The sequence below is a fragment of the Melozone crissalis genome, unplaced genomic scaffold (assembly GCF_028551555.1).
Source record: "Melozone crissalis strain CALT ecotype California unplaced genomic scaffold, PUWL_Pcris_2 ptg000019l_1, whole genome shotgun sequence".
Lineage (NCBI taxonomy): Eukaryota > Metazoa > Chordata > Aves > Passeriformes > Passerellidae > Melozone > Melozone crissalis.
This window is the reverse complement of record NW_026535797.1, coordinates 18,979,578-19,004,464: the sequence shown is the minus strand read 5'-3', so window position 1 is coordinate 19,004,464 and position 24,887 is coordinate 18,979,578. Positions and strand designations below refer to the sequence as shown.

Genomic DNA, 24,887 nt, shown 5'->3' with positions numbered 1-24,887 from the left:
TTTTATTGGTTTTGGGATTTTTTTTTCTTTTTTTTTTTGCCTACGGGGATGGTGCTCCTGTCTTTGTCTACATCCATTTGCAACTGAAAATCCTTCAGGATTTCCCTCTGAGCAGAGTGCCTCCCCACCATGGTGCATAGGCTGCAGCAGTGTGCATGGCTGGCCCAGTAAAGGACATTTTGAGTCCTTAAGGAGAAACATCCTACAAGCTGTTACGTTTCTGCCCAGCAAAAAGTCCTACAAGCTGTTAGGTTTCTGGCCAGGAACATTTTTAGATTTCCTTGCTTGCTCCTTTAGTTGCCTGCCTGGTTTTGCTGCCTTTTCAGGTCTTTAAAGAACTTGTCTACCCCGTCTCCTCTAAAAAGTGGAGCTGAAAATACTCTCGCCTTTCCATGTCTACCTCCTCACTTAAAGTAAAGAGCTGCAGACTTCTGGGTTACTGTTACTTTTGGTGGGTAAAAGTGTCCCATATTAACCTGGTGTTTGTGTCTGGAGTGTTAATAGAGAGAAAGTTCTGTTGCAAGTGTAAAAGAAATCCTGAGCAGGTAACACTGAGGGGACCCTGCGGCCTGAGCAGATGACAATCTTTTCTTAGCTACTTCTGCTACCTTTTTAAAGCATCCTCATTTTGTCTCTAAAATCTTGTGACAGTACTAATGCAGCAGTCTCATCCAAAATGTCAGTCTACAAAGGCTTCTTACAAAGTCAGGTCCTCATGGCACTGGAGAGGTGAGCAAATGATTGATCACCACACACATTCACACATTCACACAGCAAGCATTTGGTATGTTTTGGAAGGTGTGTGTTTTCCTTTGTCCTGTGTTTGAATGGATCATGTTTGCAGAGGATTCAGATATAAACTTCAAGAGCAACCAGTATTGAAAATTACTTCAATTTTCTCTAATTGATAATTGATTTTATTCCTGATTCTTTGAGAAAAGAAAGCAAGGTAAGGGTGAAGTAGCAGAATTTTATGGCTTTTGGTGTAGAGTTACATGACATGATCACCACTGTTTTATCCTCCTAATTTTACCTAGATGAAGATGGTTGTGGAGGTTTTGGGAAACTGGGCTAAGAGCCCCCACTTTCAGTCTGAGGGTTGCTGGAACAACTCTGGGATCCATAGGTACTTTGAATTTCCCTGCTGATACACATGAAAAAAGGCAGATCAAACTTCTTCATCCTGTAGACTGTACTGGACTAAGAAGAGTAGAAAATATGTTGGAGGTCACCCTGCTTAGATTTCCAATAAGATCTTGGCAAATGGGATACATGGACTGAACGAAATGATAGGATGCAATTCACTAGACAAGTACAAAGCTCTGGTTTGAGATGGAGAGTCAACTATCCCAACCTGCACTGGGAAGGTAACTTGGTGAGACAGCAGCTCTGCAGGTAAGAGTCTGTGGACAGCAGTGGAGCGTGTGCTCACAGTGCCACACTACAAGCAGGGTGAACTGTAGGTGTACAAACAGGGGCATACTACAGACACAGGGAGTGACTGTCTGGTTCTGCTTGGCACTGGGGACACCCAAGGCCTGAGGGATTTCTTTGTTTGTCCACTGTGCCAGTTTGCTTTTTAAATAGCCTGCTGGCTCGGTGGTGTGCCTTGGGAATAACAACTCTGAAAAAGGATTTGCATGTAAAGATTAGCAACTCTAAGACTTGAAGAGCCTCCCTGAAAAGTAAAAATATTACAGAGGAGAATCCAGACAGAATCCTTTGCTGCCTGATACTCCAGGATCCCAGCTAGCATGCCTGAATGCTGATAGAATGAGTCTGGAAAGCACTGGAACACAGACAGGAGCTAACTGGTGTGCAAACACACAATGAATGTTGCCAGAGACTGGTTTGGCCCCAATTCCTTCTTCACCTCCTCTTTCTCAATTACTCAAGTATATCCTTTAAAAAACTAGCTTAATCAGGTGATGGGCTCATCCCTGGATATCAATCACATGCAGCACCTAATCCCAAAACTGATGACAGACTCTTGGTGTTCAAACGGCCACCTAAGCCTTTCCCATCTTGTCTTTCTACCTATAAAATATAAACTTCATGTATTATTTGGAATTACATGATGAGGAATAAGGAAAGAAAAATACGTACTGTGCAGCATGGGACTGTGCAAGTTGAATGGATATAACTGCATTGCAGACAAATGATTTTCATCTAAATAATGATTTGGTTACAGAAAACCAGAGAGAGAGAGAGAATCATTTGCAGCTCCTGAGGAATCTGCTTCTCTGGTCTCTAGCCAGGACTTGGCCAGCACCTTTCCCCAGAAGAACAGTGGAGTGAGCTCAGGATGTGCTGAGGTAAAGCTAGAGCAGCTCTTTAGTGTCCAGAGGATTCCTGTCTTGGTTTCCAAAGATTTCAGGATTCCTTCTTTTGCATTTCCTCCCTGGGGCTCACAGCTGCATCTCAGGAGGTGCCAGGCCTTCAGATGCAGGGACCCTGCCCTCCTTCTGGTGCTGCTGGATGTATCACAAACATTTCTTTCACCCCTGGGAACAGGGTATCTCCTCTTCAGCATGTGTTAATGTGAGCCTTAGCCATAGACTATGGGAAAAACAACATCAAAATGTCAACTGCTGACACTTGACAGCTGCTAGAGGAGGGGGAGCGGGATACTACTGCAGCAGGTATCAGAAATGCCTGCTGTTTTTCCCTGGATAACCCCGATTGCAGTATCTTTTATTGCTAAAGTTTGCTCCAGGCATGACAGGAACAGGCAGGGTGAGTTTCCCGTCCAGGAGTGAGTTACATGACAGTTAACCAGTGCTGAGGATTTAAGTTTGCACTGCTAATCCAGTTTTATACCCCCAGCCCCACCCTTTGGACTTTTCCTAAATTATTCCACATGGGATATTGGCATTGCCTGCCCCTGCCAGAGGCCCTGAGAGGTGGAAGTATTCCTAAAGTCAATGTGCAATGATTAAACTGCAAAAAGCCTGGCAGCTTTCAGCAGATGGCTGTGGTATGTCCTCTATAGCATGTGTCTGCCGCTTGTGCTGTAGCTTGTACATGATCTGTGCATGATTTGTACTGATCTGTGCATACACAGATCAGTAATCAGCTAGAGAAAGTTTCCCAGGTGGAATAAATTGCACTCCCTTCATCACAAACACCTGCACTGTTCCTCAGGTGGGATTGGTTGATAGTGAGTGCTCTGCTGAGCATTAAAGAAACCTGGCTGCCTTGCTCCTGCCTGTAGGATATTGCTGCTGCTTTGTCCTGGCGAGGACAGGCCGGGTCTTGTTGAAGCTGTGCTGGCTCTGCCCGTGTTGTCCTTGTTAAGCGGGGTGACAGGCAGTAATTGACTGAGTTTGGTAAAGGACAGGCCCAGTGTGGTATGGCAGGTGAGCGCTGGTGGGACTGCGATTTCGAGCGCTTGTGGCTGCTGGGGAATGCAGTTCCAGGCAGAAAGACCCTGAGGAGGGGGCAATGCCGCACGAAGGACACAAGGCGGGCGCGTCCCGGGGCTGCGCTGCGCTGCCTGCCCGGGGAGCTGTGGCACCAGGGCAGCGGGGTCGGTGCGTGCGGCCACCGGGAAGGCACTGAGCGCTCGGACCCGGGCAGCGGGCACCGGGCCCTGGAGAGCGAACACCGCGGACACTCGAGGGGCCGCGGGGCGCTGAGGGCAGCGAGGCCGTGAGGGCCGCGGGGCGCTGGGCCCGCGGAGCGCTGCCGCCACCTGGCGGCCGGGCCGGGCGGAGCGAGCGGGGCCAGGCCCGGCCCGGCCCGGGCGCTCCCGCGGGGCGGCGGCGGCAGGAGCGGAACGGTGCGCGGGCATCCTCGGAGCATCCCGCCGCGCTCAGCTGAGGAATTTCACCCCAGCTGTCATCTGTCTGGGGTGGGCTGGACTGCCATCGCTGAGAGACTTGAGCACCATCCTCGTGGGATTCCTCCAAAAAGGCAGAAAAGATAAGCTCGTTTGCAGCATCACTGTTTCAAGCAGGGCAACCCTGTGCCAGTTTGTAGCCGTGTGCTAAGCACTGTCCAGCAAACCCCGGTGGTCACAATAGTGAGTTTTAAGTGCTTTACTGAACTCATAAGCATGCAATTGAGGAGTAGGTGAAAAGCACTGAAGTATAAATAATAGCTAATGAAACCAAACAATATTTCAGTGCAAGATTTACTGTGAATGAACTGAAAAAAACCACAGGCATTACCTACGCTTCAGAGATTAAATGCTTTGAAATGTGCTGGTGCATCTAAAAGTGGGAACACCAGGAAGCATGCAAATTCTGGAGGACGGAAACAATTTCACAGAGACCTTTTTACTAGTCTCCCATTATATGAATTAAGCTATTCCCTCAGAAAGCTGGATGTAGTACTGTCATTCTCCATCACAATTGCTTCTGTTAATAAAGCTGATGGCAACGACAATCTCATCTCTCATACCTGATGCATCCTGCTATTTTTTTCCCCGATGTGTTAATGCCACATGTATTAATGCAACATTCTCCAAAAACCAAACATTCAGGAATCAGCCCTCCTTCTTCTCATTGCACTTATTCAACACAAGCTTGCAGCCTGCTGTGTTCTCAGGGATATTATACAGAGACTCTTGCATCTGGCAGATAGCTGGATTGGGGGAGATATCTTTGGTCTGAGTCCTGCTTTGTCTTTGCAGGGACAGTGGCAGGTGTTTGCTTGAGATATGCCATGGGCACAGACTGTCTGTGTCCCTCTTCTTGCTGGCTGTGATAAATCTGGATAAAAGGAGCAGCCTGTATCCAGACACCCTGGTACTGACAGCAGCCCAGCTTATGAGAAGTGACTCTTTGAGCCCCTTGATGGAAGTTTCCTGACTTGTGACAAGTGTGGGTCACCTCTGGGCGTAAACTGTGGGTTGGTTGCCACCCCAGAGCGGGTTTCATTGCACAGGAGGAAATACCTCTTGTTTTGAAGCTGGTCCTCCTGAGGCACTTCTGTTTGTGAGGCGTGGTGCTCAGCTGGGCGTTCATCACTGCCCACGGTGTGTCAAGCACAGACTTTCTCCCAGCAGTGCCAGTTGGCCCAGACAGTTCCTGGGAGCACAGAGCGTGTCTGCTGCACGTGTGTGGGGTAACATGCCCACACATGGCCTTGCACAGCTGCACGGATCGCAGTGAAGTCTCGAGAAAACAACACCCTGCAGGGTGACAGGAAATGTTCTTTGTAATCAAAATTGTGTTTAGAGATCAAGAAAATTTAGTTCTGTGTTCTAAAAAGAGGAAAAATCAATAGTATCTTGTAAAGGACCTGATAACTTCATCCTATACCTGCTTCTTTCTGCTCAGGTGGAGTTGCACATGCACGGTCCCTGTGAATTTGCAGCCAGCCAGTGAAGTCCCCACTGAAGGCCACTGCACGGGTACATGAATGTAAAAGAGCTCTCCAATGTGTTAGGAAATATGTAAGTGTTAGTAAATATGTGTTTGTACAGATGTTTATGAAAACTTACTGCAAAGTTGTACATCATGGTAACAAGTTTTTATAGATAAATTTCAACCTGTCCTGAGCTAAAATGTCCTTTGCTCTCTCTTCACCTTCTTCTCCTCAGGAAGATTTATCTTGACAGATTGGAGACATGTAGGGCTGCTTACTGAAACAGTTCTTAAATCTTGGTCTGCAGAAAGCACCTTTTGTGCTGGTTCCTCAACAAGTTTCTCATGAGATGGCTGGATTCCCTAGCCTCTGAACATAACTAGAATAAGAAAGGTACTAAAATGTAGATAAAATCCACCTGTTTGATGCAGAAAAAGAGATCAACAGAGAAGACTTCATTTAAATGAAAAGTAATGAAAACACACGAACATTAATACACTGTGCTGGGAAATTTTTCAAAATGTCTCATAAACAGTTTACTCAACACCAAGGTACTGTGCTTGGAAGTCTAGCTTTTTATTTCTGATTAGTGCTGTCACCACCACTTTCCCTTTCTCTATTCCTGATGCAATCCATAGAGATAACAACTGTCTCTAGCTCTGTTTATGTTGCCTGGAAGTGGGAACCAAATGCTTGTGTCGATGAGAACCTGCTGAAAATGGATTATTGCCAAGAGAATTAACATAGCACCCTAAGTAAGAAAACAGGAACTTGGATATAGAATTGTTTATGCATGGTTGTGTCTCTTTCTTTGTTTGTTTTAGTTGCAGTGAAGAGTGACTATAGAATACTTTGTACTGCTAAACTTGTATACAAGATTTCTCAAGGCATCTGTAAATCTTTAAATCTCAATGATGATGATTAAGCTTCTGGAAGAAATTGAAAATATTGTTCAAAATGTGTGCCAAAACTGATTCTGTTATAGAGCTGGATGCTTCTGTCCTGGTTTTCTACCAGCTCTATTCAGCACAGAAAGTTGGTCTGTAACTGGTGTCCCAGCATCATCTCTACTGGTGAAAACATTCCCACCAGGCAGGGCCACTTCAGCAGAGGCTGGTGAGCTCCTGGACAGCCTGACCTCTTGGGCCTGGTGAGCAGATTTGCCTTCAGTCCCAACAAATGACTGCTCTTATTAACTGATAGGACTTTTTCTAACCATGACATCTAAACACTTTGTAGTTCTAATTCAGTGTTTGAGAGTGCTTTTGGGGGGGAATTTATGAACTCTTTGGTGCTCTCCTCTCTTTAAACAAAGGAATTAAGTGTGAGATATTGTTTAAAGGTCTGTGTGCTTGGCACACTGACAGAAAAACTTCAGTGGCTGTGGCACTTTGTCTTATTCTAACATGCTGCATCCTGTAGTGATAGTGGTTTCTAGTTTCAGAAACAGTCTTCCCTGGGTATCTCTGAAAGGTTTCCTCTAGGCCTGCTGAAAAATGGATTTCAACAAAGAAGGGAAAAAGAAGAATGGAGAAGAGAAATTCTGTTGGCTGGTTTTCACAAGAATGAAAGTTTGGCAAATGAGGTCCAAAGCACTGTAAGGAAAAGAGATGTGAGGTAAGTGCTCACAGATGCTACCAGACCTACACTGTTCCTCAGCCAGGAAATACTGCTGCTCCACATGGGCTTACATCAAACACCACAGAGGGCACAGCAGAGTGATCTGTGAGGTCCTAAAGTCTGAATCATATTCTCCCCCAGCTGACACATCTCCTATCATTCAAGTTTACTGGCTGAAAAGGAGTGTTTTAGACCCACATAAACTGAGTCACCTCATGCTACCTGTAAAGCATTGCATGTGTTTCCTTAATTATAGAGTGCTCTTGGTTCTGCCTTGTGTTAGGCTCTTCAAAATCAGGTGACACAGACATGACCTGTCTTCTGGGCTAGGTGGGTGACTTGGTCTTTCAATACAGGACAACGTCACCCCTTTCACCACCTGCTCTGTGCCCCAGTCTCTGAGAAGGCAGATCTGCCCTGTACCTGGCTCCTGAAGGATGGGGTGGGGTGTGCTGTGCCACAGGCAGCAAGAGCTGCTCTGTGAAAAGCCCCCCTATTCCCCCAAAGCAGCACTCCACATGTAAGTCATGCCACTTGTGCATGGGCAGGGGTGTCTGCCGTGTGGTCCCAGGAGGGATGGCTGGCTCTGGCAGGTGGCCTCTCACTGAGGCCTCATTCCTTGCATTGCTGCTGCCTGGGAGCTCTGCAAATGCTTCCCATGCCACTGCCTTCATCTGGCAAGGGAGTAATAAAACACAACAGGCCCAATAATACCAAATTCAGTCAAAGGACCCAACCCAGACCTCCAGTGCCTTTCCAGCCACTAAGGGTGCCCTCTTAGTGCCCTGTGGCAAATTAGGTCTTGTCTCACTGTTGTTCAAGCAGCTGCTTAGTGCCACAATCTTAGGTCACATCTAGGAGACATCTCTGCATTTCCTAGCTGGCTTGGCAACATCAGAGTCCAGAGAAAACATCCTCATCTGGGCCTACAGGTGTGAGAGTCTTGTTGCTTTCTTGGGTAATGCCAGAAAAATAGCAACCCTCAGTACCCATGGAGAGGCACCTCTTCTGAATTATATATTCAGACCTGAGGAAGGACCAGGCTCAGGCTACATGTTCTTTTATAGTCTCATCCCCAAGACAAGTGTGGTGTCCTGGGGTTAAGCTCTGGGACCCCTCAGGGGACAGTCACAGACCTGCAGGACCTGTGGTGCCTGAGATGACTACTTGCTGGTGGCCAGTGGCAAGGTGGGTGCAGGCAAGTCCCTGCTGCTCTTATTGCCAGTTTTGCCTGTTTTTTATCTTGATGGGGTTTTGGTTTGTTAGGGTTTGGTTTTGGTTTGGGGTTTTTTTTAATTTGTTTTGGTGGGCATTGTTTGTTTGGGGTTTTGCTTGGTTTTTTTTTCTTTCTTTGGGTTTTTTGTTTGTTTGTTTGTTTGGGGGTTTTTAATTTGTTTTCTTTTGGTTTTGTGGTTTTTTTGGTGGTAGTGGTACTTTTTTTTTTTTTTTAATCAGGCTTGCCTCAGGCTGGCAGGCACTACAGAGCTTGTGGAAATACCGCGAAAGCAGGAGATTCCACCCCCTGGTTTCCAAAACGACCACTACAGCTACTCCCGCGTTTCACCCCTGCTTTTGCAATCCGCAAGGAAGAGGATGCTGTGCCGCCTGCGCCCCGGGCCCTGCCGCACGGGGAGGTTCTGCCCTTTGTCCCTTGGCTGCAGGCGCGGGTCCCGCCGCCCCGAGCGGAGCGGGCCCGGTCTCACGGGTGCCCCGAACTGACCCGGAGCGCTCCTCGCTCCCCGCTGCCTCCTCTTCTCACGGCGGCATCTGCCTCTGTCATTGCCGCTGTGAAGCAGGGAAGGACTCCTGGACCTGCCGGTGTTCCCAGGGCGACTGGGATAATAGGGCTGACGGTGGTTCCTAACAAGGGGCAGTGCCACCCCTCTGGTCGGTGTCACCAGCTGAGCTGATATAAAAGAAAGAGAGGATGCTTACTGTCTGTGGGGAGCTGCTGGTGTGCCCTCTCCTGGCTGCTGAGGCAGACAAGCTGTTTGGCACTGATTATCTCTCTGCTAACTTTTAATTCCAGCCTGGGCAGGCAATCGTCACAATTCCAGCTAAAAAGTACTTCTGCTGGCAGTGAGTAGTCATGAATATGTCTCACCTAAAGAACAGAGCTGAGAGCCACTTTAAAGTATCGGAGGTGCATGAACTGGAGACAGTGGGGAAGAAAGCTTGGGACAATCCTGTTTACAACGGCTCTCCCTCTACCTCCTTGAAAATTCAAACCATCTACAACCCCAAACCTGTCCTGGAGGATCCCTACGAGAATTTTGAAGAGGTTGGGGATGCGCTGCCCTACCAGGAAGAACAGAGCAAATCTGTGAATGGGAAGACAAGTCCTTTCCTCAAGTGCTGCTTCTACATCTTCCGAGGCATCCGAGGTAAATCTCTATCACATTAGAAGGGACTTATTAGCCCTCAGAGCAATGGTGAGGGGAGGAAGAGAAGGGATGCAGATGGCAAAAACCTCATAGTGTCTGTGTAGCCCAGGGACCTGTTCAACATGCAGTAGCATTACTCCAGAGATCATATTTGGCTGACCTGAAGGAGCATCATTGGTCTGTGTGCCTCGCTGTAGCTTCATGGTCTGTCCTCTTACCTTTACCATAAGATAAGAGACTTAGTGGGTCTCATGCTCAAGGTCATGCAGTGAATCTGTTGGCAGATCTTAGGTGCTCTGAATCCCCAGAAGCCATCACTGTGGTGGTGAGACTATTCTGTCTCTGTGTGTATTTTCTAGATAGAATGGTATTGGCCCCTGTGCTACAGTAGCATAAGAACTTATAGCCCTATCTACCAGAGAAAATCTAGCACTGTCAGGACTGAAATGTAGGGGATTACAGCAATGTGTCAAATAATGTTTTGCTTGAAGATAGCTGAAAGAGGTGCTGTTTTCCAGTTTAAAAGACAAAGGGGAATAAAATATTATGTAGGCTTATTCAGAGGCAAACAAAACCCTGGGGGCAAGATAAGTCTCCTGTCAGAATACAGTCCTGGGTAAGGGCATTATTTGAACAGTTTCTTATAGAAGGCATAAAATCACAATATTTTAAAAACAGGAAAGATAAAGCAAAGAAAAAAATTTCTTGCCAATGTGTCTTTTTTTTTTTCTCACTTGGAAGGTAAGAACCCCTCTCAGAGCCATACCCTCTAACAGCATGAGTGGGTGAATAACAGTACAGTTTGGTCCTGAATTGCACAGCCCCTCTGTGATCAATGCTTTTGCCATTGCCATTACAGTCTAACACTACTATTTCACGTGGAATTCAGAACAGAGGCTTTAGACTTTTCTCCTGGCCAAGGAAGAGTGCTGAGTGGGTTTGGTAGCTAATTACAGATTACTCTTAGGCAGTGTATCATTTACCTGGTTTATTCTGAAATGCTTTCTTCTAGGCATTGTTTGAGACTTAAAATGGAAAACCATATCCATACTTTAACATCAAATTTCCATTTGTGATCTGCCAGAGTTGAATTTGGAGCATGCAAATGATGGTAACTGTCAAGATACCACATCATTTTCTTCTTCTGACTGTTGCAGCAGCGTGTCCTGACACTAAGGGTGGTAAATAGGGCTGAAGGAAATACCAAAGCTGGGAATCCAAAGGCCAGTGCAGACAGACCAAAGGTCTCTTTGAGCCTCAAATCCTTTTTCCTTGAAGGATTTGCTTCCTTCCTTTGCATCTTTACTAGGTGCTCATCATTTTTCATTGCCTCTCCATTGCTGGCTTTTCTCTTTCCATTTAATCACCTTGGTGTCTCACACGGAAAATAGAAGTAGTACATATAAGTTAGTTAAACAATGAGAGTTTAAGAGGTTGGGTTTTTTGCTTAAAAACCATTTCCTGGGATTACATGTCCATAGCTAGAGGCAATAGTTGGATTATTAAGCTTTTTTCTTGTCCTCATCAGTTACTGTGCTGGGTTAGTAGTGAGTAGCTGCTGCACCTGGTGCCACTGCTCAGGACTGTTCCTCTCTAAGCAGTGTCCAAGCAGCTCTGTGTCCTGGTTCCTGCCTGCCTCCTGCCACCTCTGCTGGTTCATGGCCAGCCCATGGGCAGACGTGGCTGGGTATCTGGGTGTATGGTGGTTGATGAGGAGTACCCAACTTCCCACTGCCTTTGGAAGAGGATCTCCAGCTGTACCTGAGATCGTGAGCTAGTCACTCACCTGGGTTACAAGTCTGGTGATAATGTAGGTGTTGCCAGTAATTCTTATCAGTTACTTGTTAACTATCATTAACTATCAGGAAGGTGAGACTTATAAATGGATTGCATTCATAGCCTGTTTTCTAGGTTCTGTTATTTTTTCTTTGCTCAGACATGTGGGTTCTGGGTGGTCATTCAAGGTGCCATAAGGAAGACTGGATACCTTCTAGCCTTGAGTCCTTCTACTCCAAATGTCATGTCCAAAATAGCTGCATCCCCAAGGGGGTAGGTGGTGCCAAAGGAGACACAGATGGGGACATGCTTCATGTATGAGGTGATAGATCTCCCTGGCATGTTTCCTAAAGACATAGCTGAAAATAAACCTCAGCTGATGCAGTATTACAACTAACGCAATCTGGAAGGACTGGAGCAGCCTCATGGTCCTCCAGGTATCATTTTGGGCAAGAGTCTGAACCAAGTTCTCAAGGATATTAGAGTCTTCTTGAATTTGGGTGTTCCTTCCGTACACTACTGTTCTAAAAGTAAAGAAAGCCTGTGCATTTGCTCCAAACATATGGATAGTAGGGGTTTCCTGCTTATGGAAAAAATCCCAAACAAACCTCTTAAAAGATTGTGGTGTAGTCATATCTAAGGATGAAGGTAGTAATTTAAAAGTGATTTTTGTCCATTGTGAAGATTCCTGTAGATCACATGATACTTTCTCCTCCTCAGGAGTTAGTCCAGATCATCTCCAGGCTGTCATTTCTGTTGCTGGTCTGGATTGTCCAGAACAGGCTCCTGGTTTGTCTGTCCAGATGTGATGGCAGATGCTGCAACATCACTATGGTCACTACGGTAGTTAATGGTGCAGAAAACTGTCTAATCTCTTGAGATGCCAAAGAGCTATCAAAATGACAGGATAAATGCACACAGACCACTAGAACACTTTTGCTTACTCCAGACAAAAAAGAAGTTTGTATCTGCCGGAGATGACTTCAAGTGTGGGGCCTTTGATCAGCTTTGATCCTGGTTTGCAGGAAGAAGGTTGTTTCATCCCACTGGGGATAGGAATCAAGGCTGAGCTCTCTAGGAGCTGCAAAAAGCAGCAAGACCATGGCAATTATTGACAAGGCTTTCATCACCAGGCTTTCAATTGAAAGTTCTTATGCCTTTCAACTTCAGGAGCATTCCAGAAATCACAACAGAAAGCCATTACAAAAAGAACAAGCAAATACACTAATGGTATTAGGTGGTTCATCAAACACAAAATATCAAGGCTTCTTTTAAAGGAAGCATTTCTGTCTTATTGACGACCCTGGTGACATTTAATGAGTTGTGTGAAGAAATAGGATCTTTAGCTGGTGCAATTAGTGCATTGGATTCAGCTAAGCTCCATTGTTAGATGTCCTGAAGATAACTTGGCTCTAAATGTTGTGCTGAAAATACTGAGTTGTGTTATTTGATTGAGTTTTATGACCAATAAGAAAACTGCAAAGGTTTTTAGGTAATCAAGAGACAAATATTTGGAGCCTAATGGTTCAGTATACAATAAAAGGAGTAATAGTTGTAAAGCTAACACCAGATGCAGTTCTGCAATGAAAGACCTCTCAGAAAGTCAGCTGTTGGCACATGGGTGACTGAGATGAAATATTATGGTTTCAAGAGCATTTGTGACAAAGACTGAACTTCTGCAAAGAGTAAGCTGAAACACAGTCAGGAAAAGATCAGGCTATAATGAACTGAAAACAGAAGAAACATAAAACTAAATAGTGATTTAGCAAAATAAAAATCCAGTATATTTCAGTGTTGGTTAGCTAAAAATCTTTTATGCATGCTGAAATGGTTCTTCTTAGGGGTATTTAGCAAATGTTTTTAGTCAGGTTTTGAAATGAAAAGTGACTTGGCCTCAAAAAGCCACAAAACTTCAACTCCCAACTGTGCTTTTTTGGAACAGGACTACAGCTCCTCACATGGCTGTTGAGAATGGCCATGAAAAATTCTACAGTTCCTTCTTTATATCCAACAGGTCTGTGGGGCACTACGCTGACTGAGAACACAGCTGAAAACAGGGAGCTGTATGTGAAGACCACCCTGCGAGAACTGCTGGTCTATGTTATGTTCTTGGTGGACATCTGTCTCTGTAAGTAGCTGTCATATCTCATAGGCACCATTTCTGTGTGCAGCATGAGGGGAATAATGTGAGATTTTATTACTAGTCTTCCTTGCTCTGCTGTAAATGTTACACATTTATTGTATGGGTGCTCACAGCAGCAAGAAGTTGTCATTAACTTACAGAATTGATGCTGCACAGAGAAGTAAAATTACTGACCCGTGCTAACTGATGCTGGTTAGACTTAAGCAGTGCTTTCTGATTGGCATAATCAGTTCTAGCCACTAATTCCACAGTCCTAGGAGAATCTGCCCAAGGTCTTTTCTCAGTTTCTCAGCAAATGCTCAACCCCCAGAGAGTAGCTCTAGAAACTTGCTGGTAGCAAAGACAATTCAGGGAGATTTTCCCCTCTGAGACTGGATGGGTGGCTGAGGCGATAAAGCAGATGACAGCTCACCCTGTTGTTATTGAGTGAGTGTAATGTGTTCCTGTAGTGAATGGCAATGCTAATATGGACTTTGTGTCAGTAGGACAATGGCTGTTTGGCTCTGCTAAGGTTCATTCCTTATCACCAGTGAGCACCTGTGGCATGGGACAGTGAGGAGGGTTATATTTCATGGGCCCAACAGCAGGAGAGATGGACAGACAATACCACCCTAAGTTACTATCATGCTGTGCCAGGGAGACAGTGCTTCAGTCACTCTTCCTAAAGAACCAAGACACGCACAGGGACGTACGCGTTGTCGCACACAGACGTACGTGTTGTCATACACTGACTCATCCACGAGGTGTGGGGGCTTGTGTCTTGAATGTCAGGTGCTTTATTCTCCTGGTGTCCTTTCAAGAGTAGGACATGTTCTTAGTGATCACCATGATGGATGTTTTCCTGAAGGAAGGAGCACTGGAGAGTTGAAACAACATGTTTGTGGAAGTTAGAGCCTGCTCCTCTTGGGGTTTCTTGGTAGATGAAAACTTACCTGGAGCTTTTCACTTGGGAAAATAAGATGGTCTTTGTGCCTTCATGACTTCACATCAGAAATTCAAAATACAGGTCATGGACTTTGTTCTGAGAAATAAAATTTCCCTCAGAAATTCTGTCTGGGAACAAAAACTGTTATCCAGAATGTTCAGTTGTATCCTCCAATGGTCTTCTCTTACAACTTAACTCTTACATTTGGTCAGTCTGACAATTTAAACTCTGCAACACAGAGCAGATAAGGTTGTAAATCTCTAAGAAAGCAGAAAGCCCTAAAATTTATTCTCCTGTGTCTTGTTCAGCTTACCTGTGAAAATATAAGGTACACAGAAAGTGAATATATAAATGCAGGTATATCAGGTGCCAGTATTCAGGTATAAGAAAGGACCCTCCTCTTGTTCTCTTAGTGACATATGGAATGACAAGTTCCAATGCCTATTACTACACCAAAGTGATGTCTGAGCTCTTCCTGCAGACCTCTACAGATGGCCGTGTCTCCTTCCAGTCCATCAGCAGCATGGCTGACTTCTGGGTGGTGAGTACCAATCTGGCCTGCCATGGGAACCCTGAAGCTCAGCTGGACTGGGATATTCAGTTCCCTCTGAAGTACTATCTAGTGATTTCAGCAGACGTTTTGCTGCCACAAGCTTTTGCCAGCTACTAGCAATAGTCACAATAACATTTGCATTCAAAATATTAACTCATTTCAAGTATAGTGTATCCCTGAGCACTGTGTCCAGAATACTGGCTAGGCTAAGATTTGTGTGTGCCCAGAAGAGTCCATTTCTCAGTAAAACAGGCAGGACATAAAAAAAATAATTTTGGTGATATTGCACAGATAGGAAGTACTGGTCTAGAGAAGCCAAGGGATTTACTTCAGATTTCCTTGTGACACAAGTGGATTTGAATCCTAGAGTTCAATGTCTTCAAGCTGGTGTCTTAGTAATAGGCCATGTCCATTTTCATGATATTTTGAGAACATCAAAATTAACCTGCCTGTAATTCATGCCTGGGCTTGTCTAATCTATAGATTCTTTAGGAAGAAGCTGGATTAAAATTTGCAGTGACTTTTATCAAAGAGAATGAAGGGGACAAACATCTGGGTTCTAACATATTTCTGTGAAAGAATGGGTGAAAGAATAACAAGAGCCTCAGTGAAGGCCATTGAGGTATTGCAACCACTTATCTCTGACAGCCAGAAGTTATTTGTCAATTAGAGTTGCCTTTTTCTGTCACATTAAAACACTCCAGCCAACAATGGCCCTATTGTTTCCCCACCACTGTTTCCAGGACACTGGCACACGCACTTTTCATCATTCACAACTTGTGCCAAGGCAGTTCCTTGAGACTTGTGCTGACTGAAGTAGAAGAGACAATGAGACTTGTAGGGCTTTTGTCTCTTCATTAGGCACAGAAGGTGCCACAGACACATTACAGGCCTGTGAGAAACCAATGATGACCCTGCTGCCCAGCATCCCTCCTCTACCACCAGCCCTGGTCTTTCTTCTCGTTAATGTACACGCAACACAAACTTTGGCTACTTTCCATCTTGGGGACCAGAGAGTGGTGGGTCAGGTCTCACTACCTCAATCCCAGACTAAGAGAATGTGTGAGCTACAAAGGAGTTGTTCTCTGCCTCCTTTGCAGTATGCACAGGGTCCCCTGCTGGACAACCTGTACTGGACCAAGTGGTACAACAACGAGTCGCTGGCGGCGCACAGCACGCAGTCATACATCTATTACGAGAACCTGCTGCTGGGTGTCCCACGCATGAGGCAGCTGAAAGTGAAGAACAACTCCTGTGTGGTCCACGATGACTTCAAGGAGGAAATCTCTGGCTGCTATGATGTATACTCTGAAGACAAGGAGGAAAGGGTCTCCTTTGGGCTCCTCAATGGAACGGCGTAAGTACATCTAATCCAAACGAGTCTCTTCTCGTTCAAATAAGAACTGCTGAGCTGCAGGACGCCGGGGGTGAGTTTCTCACATAAGGCTGGAATTACCCTTGCAGTCAGAGGCAGAAATTCCTTTTTGTCTATCAATAATGTCTAGTGTCTTTTTGGGGGAAGTACAATAGAATGAGTTTTCATGTTGGGAAAGCCATGAAAAAATACAGTGGGAATATAGGAAGAAATTGTTGCCTATTTTTAAGAGAGTGAGAATAAATGAAGACCTTTGGGACCAGATCCATTAAATGGCAAGCTGGCATTTAGCTGGCAAGTTACTATTTGCTTTCCTCTGGGATTTCAGGAGCCAGAGAAAAGGGAGTGCAATTCTTTCATCTTGACAACCTATTTCTCTATAATAATGTGAGGTAACTGCAGTTTAATATCTCTGCTCACTTCTCTCTGTGTGAATCTTGATCCATGAATGAGAAGCTATTATTCATTAGGAAATACGAGTACAAGAGCATTCTAAGCAGATGGCTGTGTAGGATGTGGTAGAAGGTAAGAGAGTAGATGCTGAGAATAACCTCCATGAAAACAAGACTGATATAGCCAACAAACCTCAGCATTTTCCCTCCATAGTATTGCAAACCATGTTGTGTCACTGTTGGGAAGCACTAAACCAGAAAACTAACCATAATGGTTATCAGTATTACGTAGGGTCAGATCAGGAGTAGGAATTAAGTGCCAATTCTTCAATTGCTTCAATTGAAAACTGCTCTGCCCCTTGAAGATATATTTTTTTCCAGGGCACAAGGCCATATTCAAGCCTGGGCAGATGAAGCCTTTCTTTGTGCCTTGTCTGTTGCAGGTGGAGGTACCATTCTGAGGAGGAGCTGGGTGGTTCATCTCACTGGGGAAGACTAACCAGTTACAGTGGGGGAGGATACTACATAGACCTCAAGATGACCAGAGAAGAGAGTGCTGAAGCCCTGCAGGTCTTGAAGGAGAAACTGTGGCTGGATCGGGGAACACGAGTTGTCTTTATTGATTTCTCTGTGTATAATGCAAATATCAATCTGTTCTGTGTTCTGAGGTAAGCTGAGTCCAGATGAAAATTCTTCAGCCTCTTGCATCTTCCTCAGTGCCTCAATTTATTTCTCAAAATACAAATATTTTATTATGGTCCACCAGTGGGGTAGTGACCACCCCTCCACTACTGCTGAGTGATGTCAGTAGAATTTGCATGGTTTAGTGAGAAGTCTTGGTCTTCCTGAAATAACCAGTCACACTTCTTTTCACCTTTTACCCTTTCCTATCACAGGCAGTGAAGCAGCAGAGACATGGCTGCACAAACACATACACAATGCTTCCACTCATGGTGTGGTGGATAGTTCATGCTCAATTTGATTCCTCTCAAAATTATCTCTGAGCTTCCATCCCCTAGTTTGAAATTGTTTCCTTGTCCCCTTCAAGGTTAGTGGTTGAGTTTCCAGCCACTGGTGGTGCCATTCCCTCCTGGCAAATCCGGACAGTGAAGCTTATACGATATGTCAGCACATGGGACTTCTTCATTGTTGCCTGTGAAATTGTATTCTGTGTCTTCATCTTCTACTATGTGGTGGAAGAGGCTTTGGAGCTCCATATCCACAAGTTTAAGTACTTCACCAGCATCTGGAACATTCTGGATGTGGTTGTCATTCTGGTGAGGATCCTTGCTCACTTTTTGGGGGAGGAATGGCAGGAGTGTGTAAGAACCAAAATAAATGAAGGAAAGTGGAAATTATTCTAGATAAGAACTGGCACATGTTTTGCTCTAATACTAAAATGAACAGCAGAGTAAATGGACACCATGCTCTTCTGTCTGGAAGAACTGCTAGGAGAAAATTCTTACAGATGCCCAAGAGACTGAAGTCAGGGTATCATTCAGCACATCAAGACCATATTTTCATAGCCCACCACTAGACTGAAGCTCTGAAGTGGGATTGCAATGAGTTCTGTGACATTTAATTTCCATGGAAAGCACAGAAACAGCGATTACTGCAGACTACTCCTCTTCCTCTTTGCAGCTCTCCATTGTTGCCATTGGGTTTCACATCTTTCGTACCACTGAGGTGAACAGGCTGCTGGGAGAACTGCTGGAGCACCCCAACACCTACGCAGACTTTGAATTCCTGGCGTTCTGGCAGACCCAGTACAACAATATGAATGCAGTCAACTTATTTTTTGCCTGGATCAAGGTACTGTAGGGGATCTGGGAGGTGCCAGGTCTCCAGTCAGGCCTCTCTTTCTGGATAGCTTGAGGGTTGTCTCTTCCATCCCTCTGAGTAAATGAGTGTAACAGCTATAGAACAGAGAATTTTCCTTGAAGTCACATGCTCTGTTTTGCAGTTAATCTGGGCAACTTTTCACCCTTCATTCTGGGATCAGTCATTCAGAAGTAACAGTCAGGGATATGAGTTCAGACACTGTGGTGTAAAAGTGGTTTTAGAAAATGCTGAGTACCATGTAACATCCTATACTGTTTTGGCATTCTTGAGGATAATCTGCAAACCATATTTTTTTCCATTATGATCATTCAAGAGCTGGAAATGACTCATCTGTTGACATGGACTTTGCATTTCAGCTAAAGCGTCTTGGTGTGGCAGAAAGCCACCAAGGGGCTCCTCATCGGCCTTAAGAGATTTGTTCTTGTAGCAGTCGCTGTTTTTATTTTCCTTTGACAAAGGGAACAAAGTCATATGTTTATGAACCCAGATAAGGATGGTGGCACACCTGGGATAACTGTCCTGAAGACTAAGCCACCATTCCCTAGCCACTTTTCTCTTCAGTACTTTGGTCCTGTAGTGAACCTCTTGTCTTAGTAAGCATGTGCATGCATGAGAGGGACTGACCTAGCTGATGGTTTGGCCTAACTTTGTCCCCATTCTTCCATCCTGCAGATATTCAAGTACATTAGCTTTAACAAAACAATGACCCAGCTCTCCTCCACACTGGCACGTTGTGCTAAGGACATCCTGGGCTTTGCCATCATGTTCTTCATTGTCTTCTTTGCCTACGCCCAGCTGGGTTACCTTCTTTTTGGGACACAAGTGGAAAACTTCAGTACCTTTGTTAAATGCATGTAAGTGTGTAAGCTAGTACTGTGTTTCCATAATTTTATCAAAATAATTTTAGCTGCTTTCCACTCTTCCCCCCAGTTGCAAATCTCAATGACAATCAGACACCTGTTGTATCTCATTGTAATAAAGCCACAAGGGTTAATAAGTTGCTCACAGCCTTCTGGTTGTGACTGACATCTTCATGGACAAAAGAATACAATAAGAAAACTGAGGGCTACAGGCAGATTTCTGTTTGTCTGGTGTTTATCAGTAAGGACAAGAGATATGGTGGATATTGGTAAGGATATCTATTTCCATAGAAATCCCACAGATACTGATCAATATATCTGAGATGGAGGTGGGTGCATGAGCACACGTGGAAGGAAAGGAGTGTTGGGGAAGTGAGTTAAAATCCCATCTCAGACAATCCTGCAGTCCATGGGCCTGCTCAAGTAATGTGCAATGTTAATGGAGGTATCTGCTACAGCAATGGTTTTCAGCTTGTGTCCCACAGACCTCTGGGCATCCAAGTCCTGCCTTTGAAGGGTCTACAAGAGAAAACAGAGATGAGGAAGCTTGGGATCAATACACTTAAACACCCATCATTATAGGGGCTATGAACTACAAAAGGTTGAAGAGCACTATCCAGTTCTAATGTCTGGATAGTGCTCTTCAGAGTCTCACCAACTTTCTTGCAAGAGATGGCTTCACTGAGTCAAATGCCTTTAATCAAGGAAAATTCAGATTGTTTTGGTTTTGACTCCTATTTATACCAAAACACACTTCGGACTACCTGAATTTGTGTGGAAACCATGTTTTATTTTCCTCTTGCTCTAACCAGATCAGCTTGCTTCACTCCTGAAATACTATGGATGCCTTTAACTTGCCACTCTGGAGTGACTTAGACCCTGCTCTGGTTTGTGCCTGTGCCCATCTGGGCTGCAGGGAGGTTCAGGTTCACCTCAGGACTGTTTGTGTATGCCTTTGTGTGACCCTGTGCTCTTTCTTTCCCCCAGTTTCACCCAGTTTCGGATCATTCTTGGTGATTTTGACTACAATTCCATTGACAATGCCAACAGGGTGCTTGGGCCTCTTTACTTTGTCACCTATGTGTTCTTTGTTTTCTTTGTGCTTCTGGTAAGCAACAAAGTCCTCCTTGTCCCTGTATTGAAAGCAGTGTTTGAGAGACCCCTCCTGACAATCCCTGGGTTAGGTGAAAATGCTTAGAAAAGAAGTTTCAGTTACAATAGCTTTGCAGTGCAAATAGACCACAGTAGGTAAAGAATGTGTTACTACAAGTGGGGATTTGCTTATTTAGGGTGATTAAGGGCCAACATCTCTTAAGGTGAAAACTGAAACTGACTGGCTTCCTAGGCAATGGATGCAGAGGAATGTTCATAATAACCAGGTTAAACACTCAGTGTCAGAAGTCCATATGTAACCTAAGATTTTGCAAGAGAAACTACCAAAGGTAGTATTTGAGGTGGGAACAAATGTACTTTCAGCCACTGCTTTAACTGCAAAAACTTTAGAAAACATGGTGTGGCTGAAGTAGGCCTTTTCTTGACCCTCTTTAATTTGCCCAAGAGATATCCCATAGGGAAACAACTCCTTGTTTAACTAAGTCTTGCACATCTGTGTCTGTTTCTTGCTGTTTCAGCTGCTGGAGCAGGCAGGATGTCTCATGCATGTTCATCTCACTGCTTCCCCTTTTCCTAGAACATGTTCCTGGCCATCATCAATGACACCTACTCAGAAGTCAAGGAGGAGCTTTCGAGCCAGAAGGATGAGCTGCAGCTCTCTGACATCTTGAAGCAGGTGATGACTAGTGAAAGCTGTGCTACTTTCTAGCTAAATCATGAAGCATTTTTTGGAAGTCCCTGACCTAAGTGGAATTTACTAGAGAGAAACAGTGGTTGCCAATCCAGATCCCCCTTCTTAGTGTGCACAAGAGTCGCAATTCCTTTCTGGGATAAATCAAGCTCCCAGACCCTTTGGCAATGGGAAGATGAGAATGCAAGTATTGGGTGAATCCTGCTATTTGATGTAGTGTTTCTGAGAGACTTTTCTTCCCAGTGTGGTCTGTAGACAAAGCTCTTTCAGTCCTTCATAAAATGTACTTTGATTGATAACATGGCAAGTCCTGCTGTGCTAAGTTGAGCCTGTTACAGTGGCACAATTCTAGCAGGTTAAATCTGTCTGTCCCATGGGCAAATTGCAGAAAAGTTCCTGGAAGGTCACAATTCTGCTGTGAGATCAATATTCTACAAGGAATAGTATTTGAGCTGATGTGTTGGGAAATCAGATAAAGGAAGAACTGGGGTGAGAAAAGCAGAAGATTAGCATGTTAGTGTCACTTTGAAGGTGTGATTCTAGTTTGGAAATGAAGTTTATACTGCAGTGCTTTATTTTTTGCTTGTGGAGAGCTTGAAAACTCCTGCTATTACTTAGCATATGCTCACCTGTATCACACTGCCCACTCCGCTCTACTTTTCACTGTTCTGTGTGCATGATTCTGTGTCTGTGGCTTTGGTCACAGAGCTACAACCGGACACTCACGAGGCTGAAGCTGAAGAAAGAGCGGATTTCTGATGTGCAGAAAGCCCTGCAGAATGGAACAACACAACTGGACTTTGAAGACTTCAAGAACAGCTTGAAGGAGTAAGTGAGTCAGTTTGAGGGATGTCCACTTAGTCCTTTCTTTTAGTAATACAGGTAATTTAAATTTTCTGCTTTTCAAGACAAGAAGAGCGATTAGCTCAGATCTGGGCAATTTAAGATTAAACAAAAATTATCTTTCCTCAAATATTTAATTTCCTGTTCTAAATAGGTTTGTATAACTATCTCTTGCCCATTTGGGATGTTTAGGTTTATCAGTGGCAGGAGGAAACAATACACTGATTTCAAAATTCCCACTCTGTTACAGCTTAACTGTATAATTCTATGCTTTGAGCTTTCTCTTTCTATTCTTTTGCAGACTGGGCCATGCAGACCATGAGATCACAGCAGCTTTCTCCAGATTTGACAAAGATGGCAACCGCATCCTTGACAAAGAGGAGCAACAGCAGATGAAGCATGACCTAGAGGCAAAAAGGGTAAAAAAAATGGGCAAGGAAAAAAAAAATTTCTGTTTGGCAGACATCACTTCAAAGTGGCCTCGGGAATCTTTGGGTTTATGGTATGAACTAAGCAGGCAACTAAAATATAGTTCCAACTCCACCTGCACGCAGCTGAGTGTATTGTTGCCTGTGAAGCTCGTGTGTCATTGACAGTAAAGCCAGCCACAGAATTAGTATCCATATTTGCAGGAGTTTCTTTGTTTTCCAGGTTGCTCTGAATACAGAGATTGAAAATTTGGGGAAATCCTATGCTGACAACAACCTGGATGAGAATCTGACCTACATGGAAGCAAGGAATAACCACAGCAATAAGGCCACCTGGGTCTCCAAAGAAGAGTTCCAAGTGTATGTTTGTGCTATCAGTAGTTTAAACACCCAGCAGATGAGGGGTCCAATTTCCTGCTGCTTCCTTCCCTGATGTAACTCTTTACAGTGATGCTGAGCAGTTTCAGTAAGATCTTGTCCCTTTTATCTTGCACATGTGTAAATAAGCAGGTCAGGAGATACCTGGGACTGTCCTAGTAATGTAGTTTACTTCTTCCTGTAAAAGACTCAATTAAGGAATTTTGCTTTCTGCCTCTTGATTAACCTCTTCAGCTGTCATCTAGCCACAGGCAATATGCTGGCATGTTTCAGGTCAGAAGGTGGCCCAAATAACTGGGTGAGGGAAAGCTGGTACCTTTACAGAATGTCCTGTAGCAATAAATATCCTTGATTTATAGCCTAGTTGGCCTTTATCCTTCAGTTCCAAGAGCAACACTTGGCTATTTTCTTCATAGGAGGAGCACAGGATAAACACAGCAGAGTGAATCAGTATATCTTGATTCTGCTACTGAGAAACACTGAGAAAACCACATAGGGCCATATCAAAGGAGAGGCAGGTGCAATATTTAATAATGGAATTATGCTGTGTCTAGATCCATCCTAAAGAGAACCACTGATTACAGATGAAAACACAGTGTAGCAGTAGGTGACATAATCAGTGATCTGGGAGCATGCACTTCTATTTGAGGTCTCTGGGAGATGCCTGCAGCAAATCCCTTGACTCATCACAGGAAAAAGCTTACAAATGCTCTCCATGTCTCCCTCAGCCTCCTGCATCGTGTGCTGCAGCTGGAACAGTCCATAAACAGCATTGGCTACAAGATTGATGCAGTGGTGACCAAGCTTGCTGTGCCAGAAAGAAAAGAGCTGAAGAAGAAGGATCTGTTGGGCAAACCACTGGGTGATGTTAGCAAGGTTGGTAGCCCTCCACCATGCATTTGAACCAGCTTCAGATCGGGTGACTAGCTCTGCTGGGAGAAAGGGCCTGGTATCATCTTTGCTTTTCCAATCTTCATTGACTTCAGATAAAAAGGCTTGGGCAGGGTGTACGATCAGTCCTTTTCTGTTTAAGCTAAATGACATAAAGCCTCTTGCTTTCATGTCCCCACGATTAACCCTAATACCTTTAAACACATCTTCTGGCTCCTTTGAGGCCAGCCTCAACTCTATGGGAGTGGGTAAAATTTGCCTATTGTCAGTTGCTTTCTAGCTGCTCATCTTCAGGCATTAAAATGATCAAACTGTCCTTTCCAGCAAGAGCAGCTCATGGCTGTTGTGGACTGTGATCTTAACATCTTGCCTGTGGATCATTTATCACATGAGTGGTAGAAGATTGGCCAACTGTGTGCTTATAGCATAACACTGACTTTTGCCAAAGAGTGCCCATATTGAGTCAACCAGTGTATTTTGGATCTTCAGCTTTAAAGTCAAAGGCAGCAAGGCATGTGGGAGCCATGTCACTACCCCATGGTTTTGTGGCTTCAACAATGAGAATAGCCAAACAGCACAAAGTGACCTAGCAGAGTCAGAAAAAAGTCTCCCTTTTGCAGAGTAGTCTTGCTATCCCTTTGCATCTGAAAGAGTGCTTTGGGAGGTCCTACTCCTGTGAACATGCCCAAAATCTTATGCAAGTGATTGTTTGCAGATTTGCTGTGCCACAGCATTTCTGTGAAGGTGCTCATAAAGGATGAAAAGGGATGAATCTCTCCTTGTTTGTCTAAAGATTGAATGTGCATTCATCAGTGTACTGGATCTTTAATAGGCAGGCTTGTTCTAATTTCTGAGAGAATGTGGGAAGATATTTTAGTATCATGCACACCTTGCCTCTTTCCTACAGTGTTGCTAGACTTCTTGGTAGCTTGCTGACATTGCAGGTCACACTTTCTTCTTGTTCACAGGAGGAAGAAGCCAGTCAGGAAGAGCTGCACCCCCAGAGCCTAGACCAGCTGGGAAAAGAAGCAGAAAGTTGGGGAATGGAACACATACAGAGAAACAACATGAGTGGCAACTCTTCCCAGAATGGGGTCTATCACATCTTGCCCAAGTCAAGTGTGCTGGGGTCTCAGGTGCCCAAGAACTTCTAGCCAGTTATAGCAGTGCTCAACAGCCCAGTGCTCCCAGTCTGGCTACCATGGTACCAAGTCACTGTCAGTTGTTCTCCCACTATTAGGATAATCCAGAGAGCTGGACACAGACACCACTGTTGCCAGGAATTCTTAATGTGAAAAATCAGGGATGCTATTCTCCAGTGTAATGATGTATGACATCACAGAGCTAGAACTTCTGTCCC

General features: G+C 44.6%; 1 protein-coding gene across 1 annotated transcript; it reads left to right on the top strand.

The window, feature by feature from the left end:
• Positions 1 to 9,022: 9,022 nt before the first annotated feature.
• On the top strand, positions 9,023 to 24,681 carry PKD2L1 (polycystin 2 like 1, transient receptor potential cation channel). Its single transcript, XM_054277159.1, has 15 exons — positions 9,023 to 9,317; positions 13,108 to 13,221; positions 14,575 to 14,702; positions 15,815 to 16,071; positions 16,925 to 17,149; positions 17,530 to 17,758; positions 18,123 to 18,293; positions 18,996 to 19,177; positions 20,171 to 20,291; positions 20,874 to 20,972; positions 21,694 to 21,815; positions 22,132 to 22,249; positions 22,482 to 22,618; positions 23,365 to 23,512; positions 24,496 to 24,681. Exons 1-15 carry the CDS (start codon positions 9,023 to 9,025, stop codon positions 24,679 to 24,681), a joined length of 2,532 nt encoding a protein of 843 aa, XP_054133134.1.
• The last annotated feature ends 206 nt before the right edge of the window (positions 24,682 to 24,887 follow it).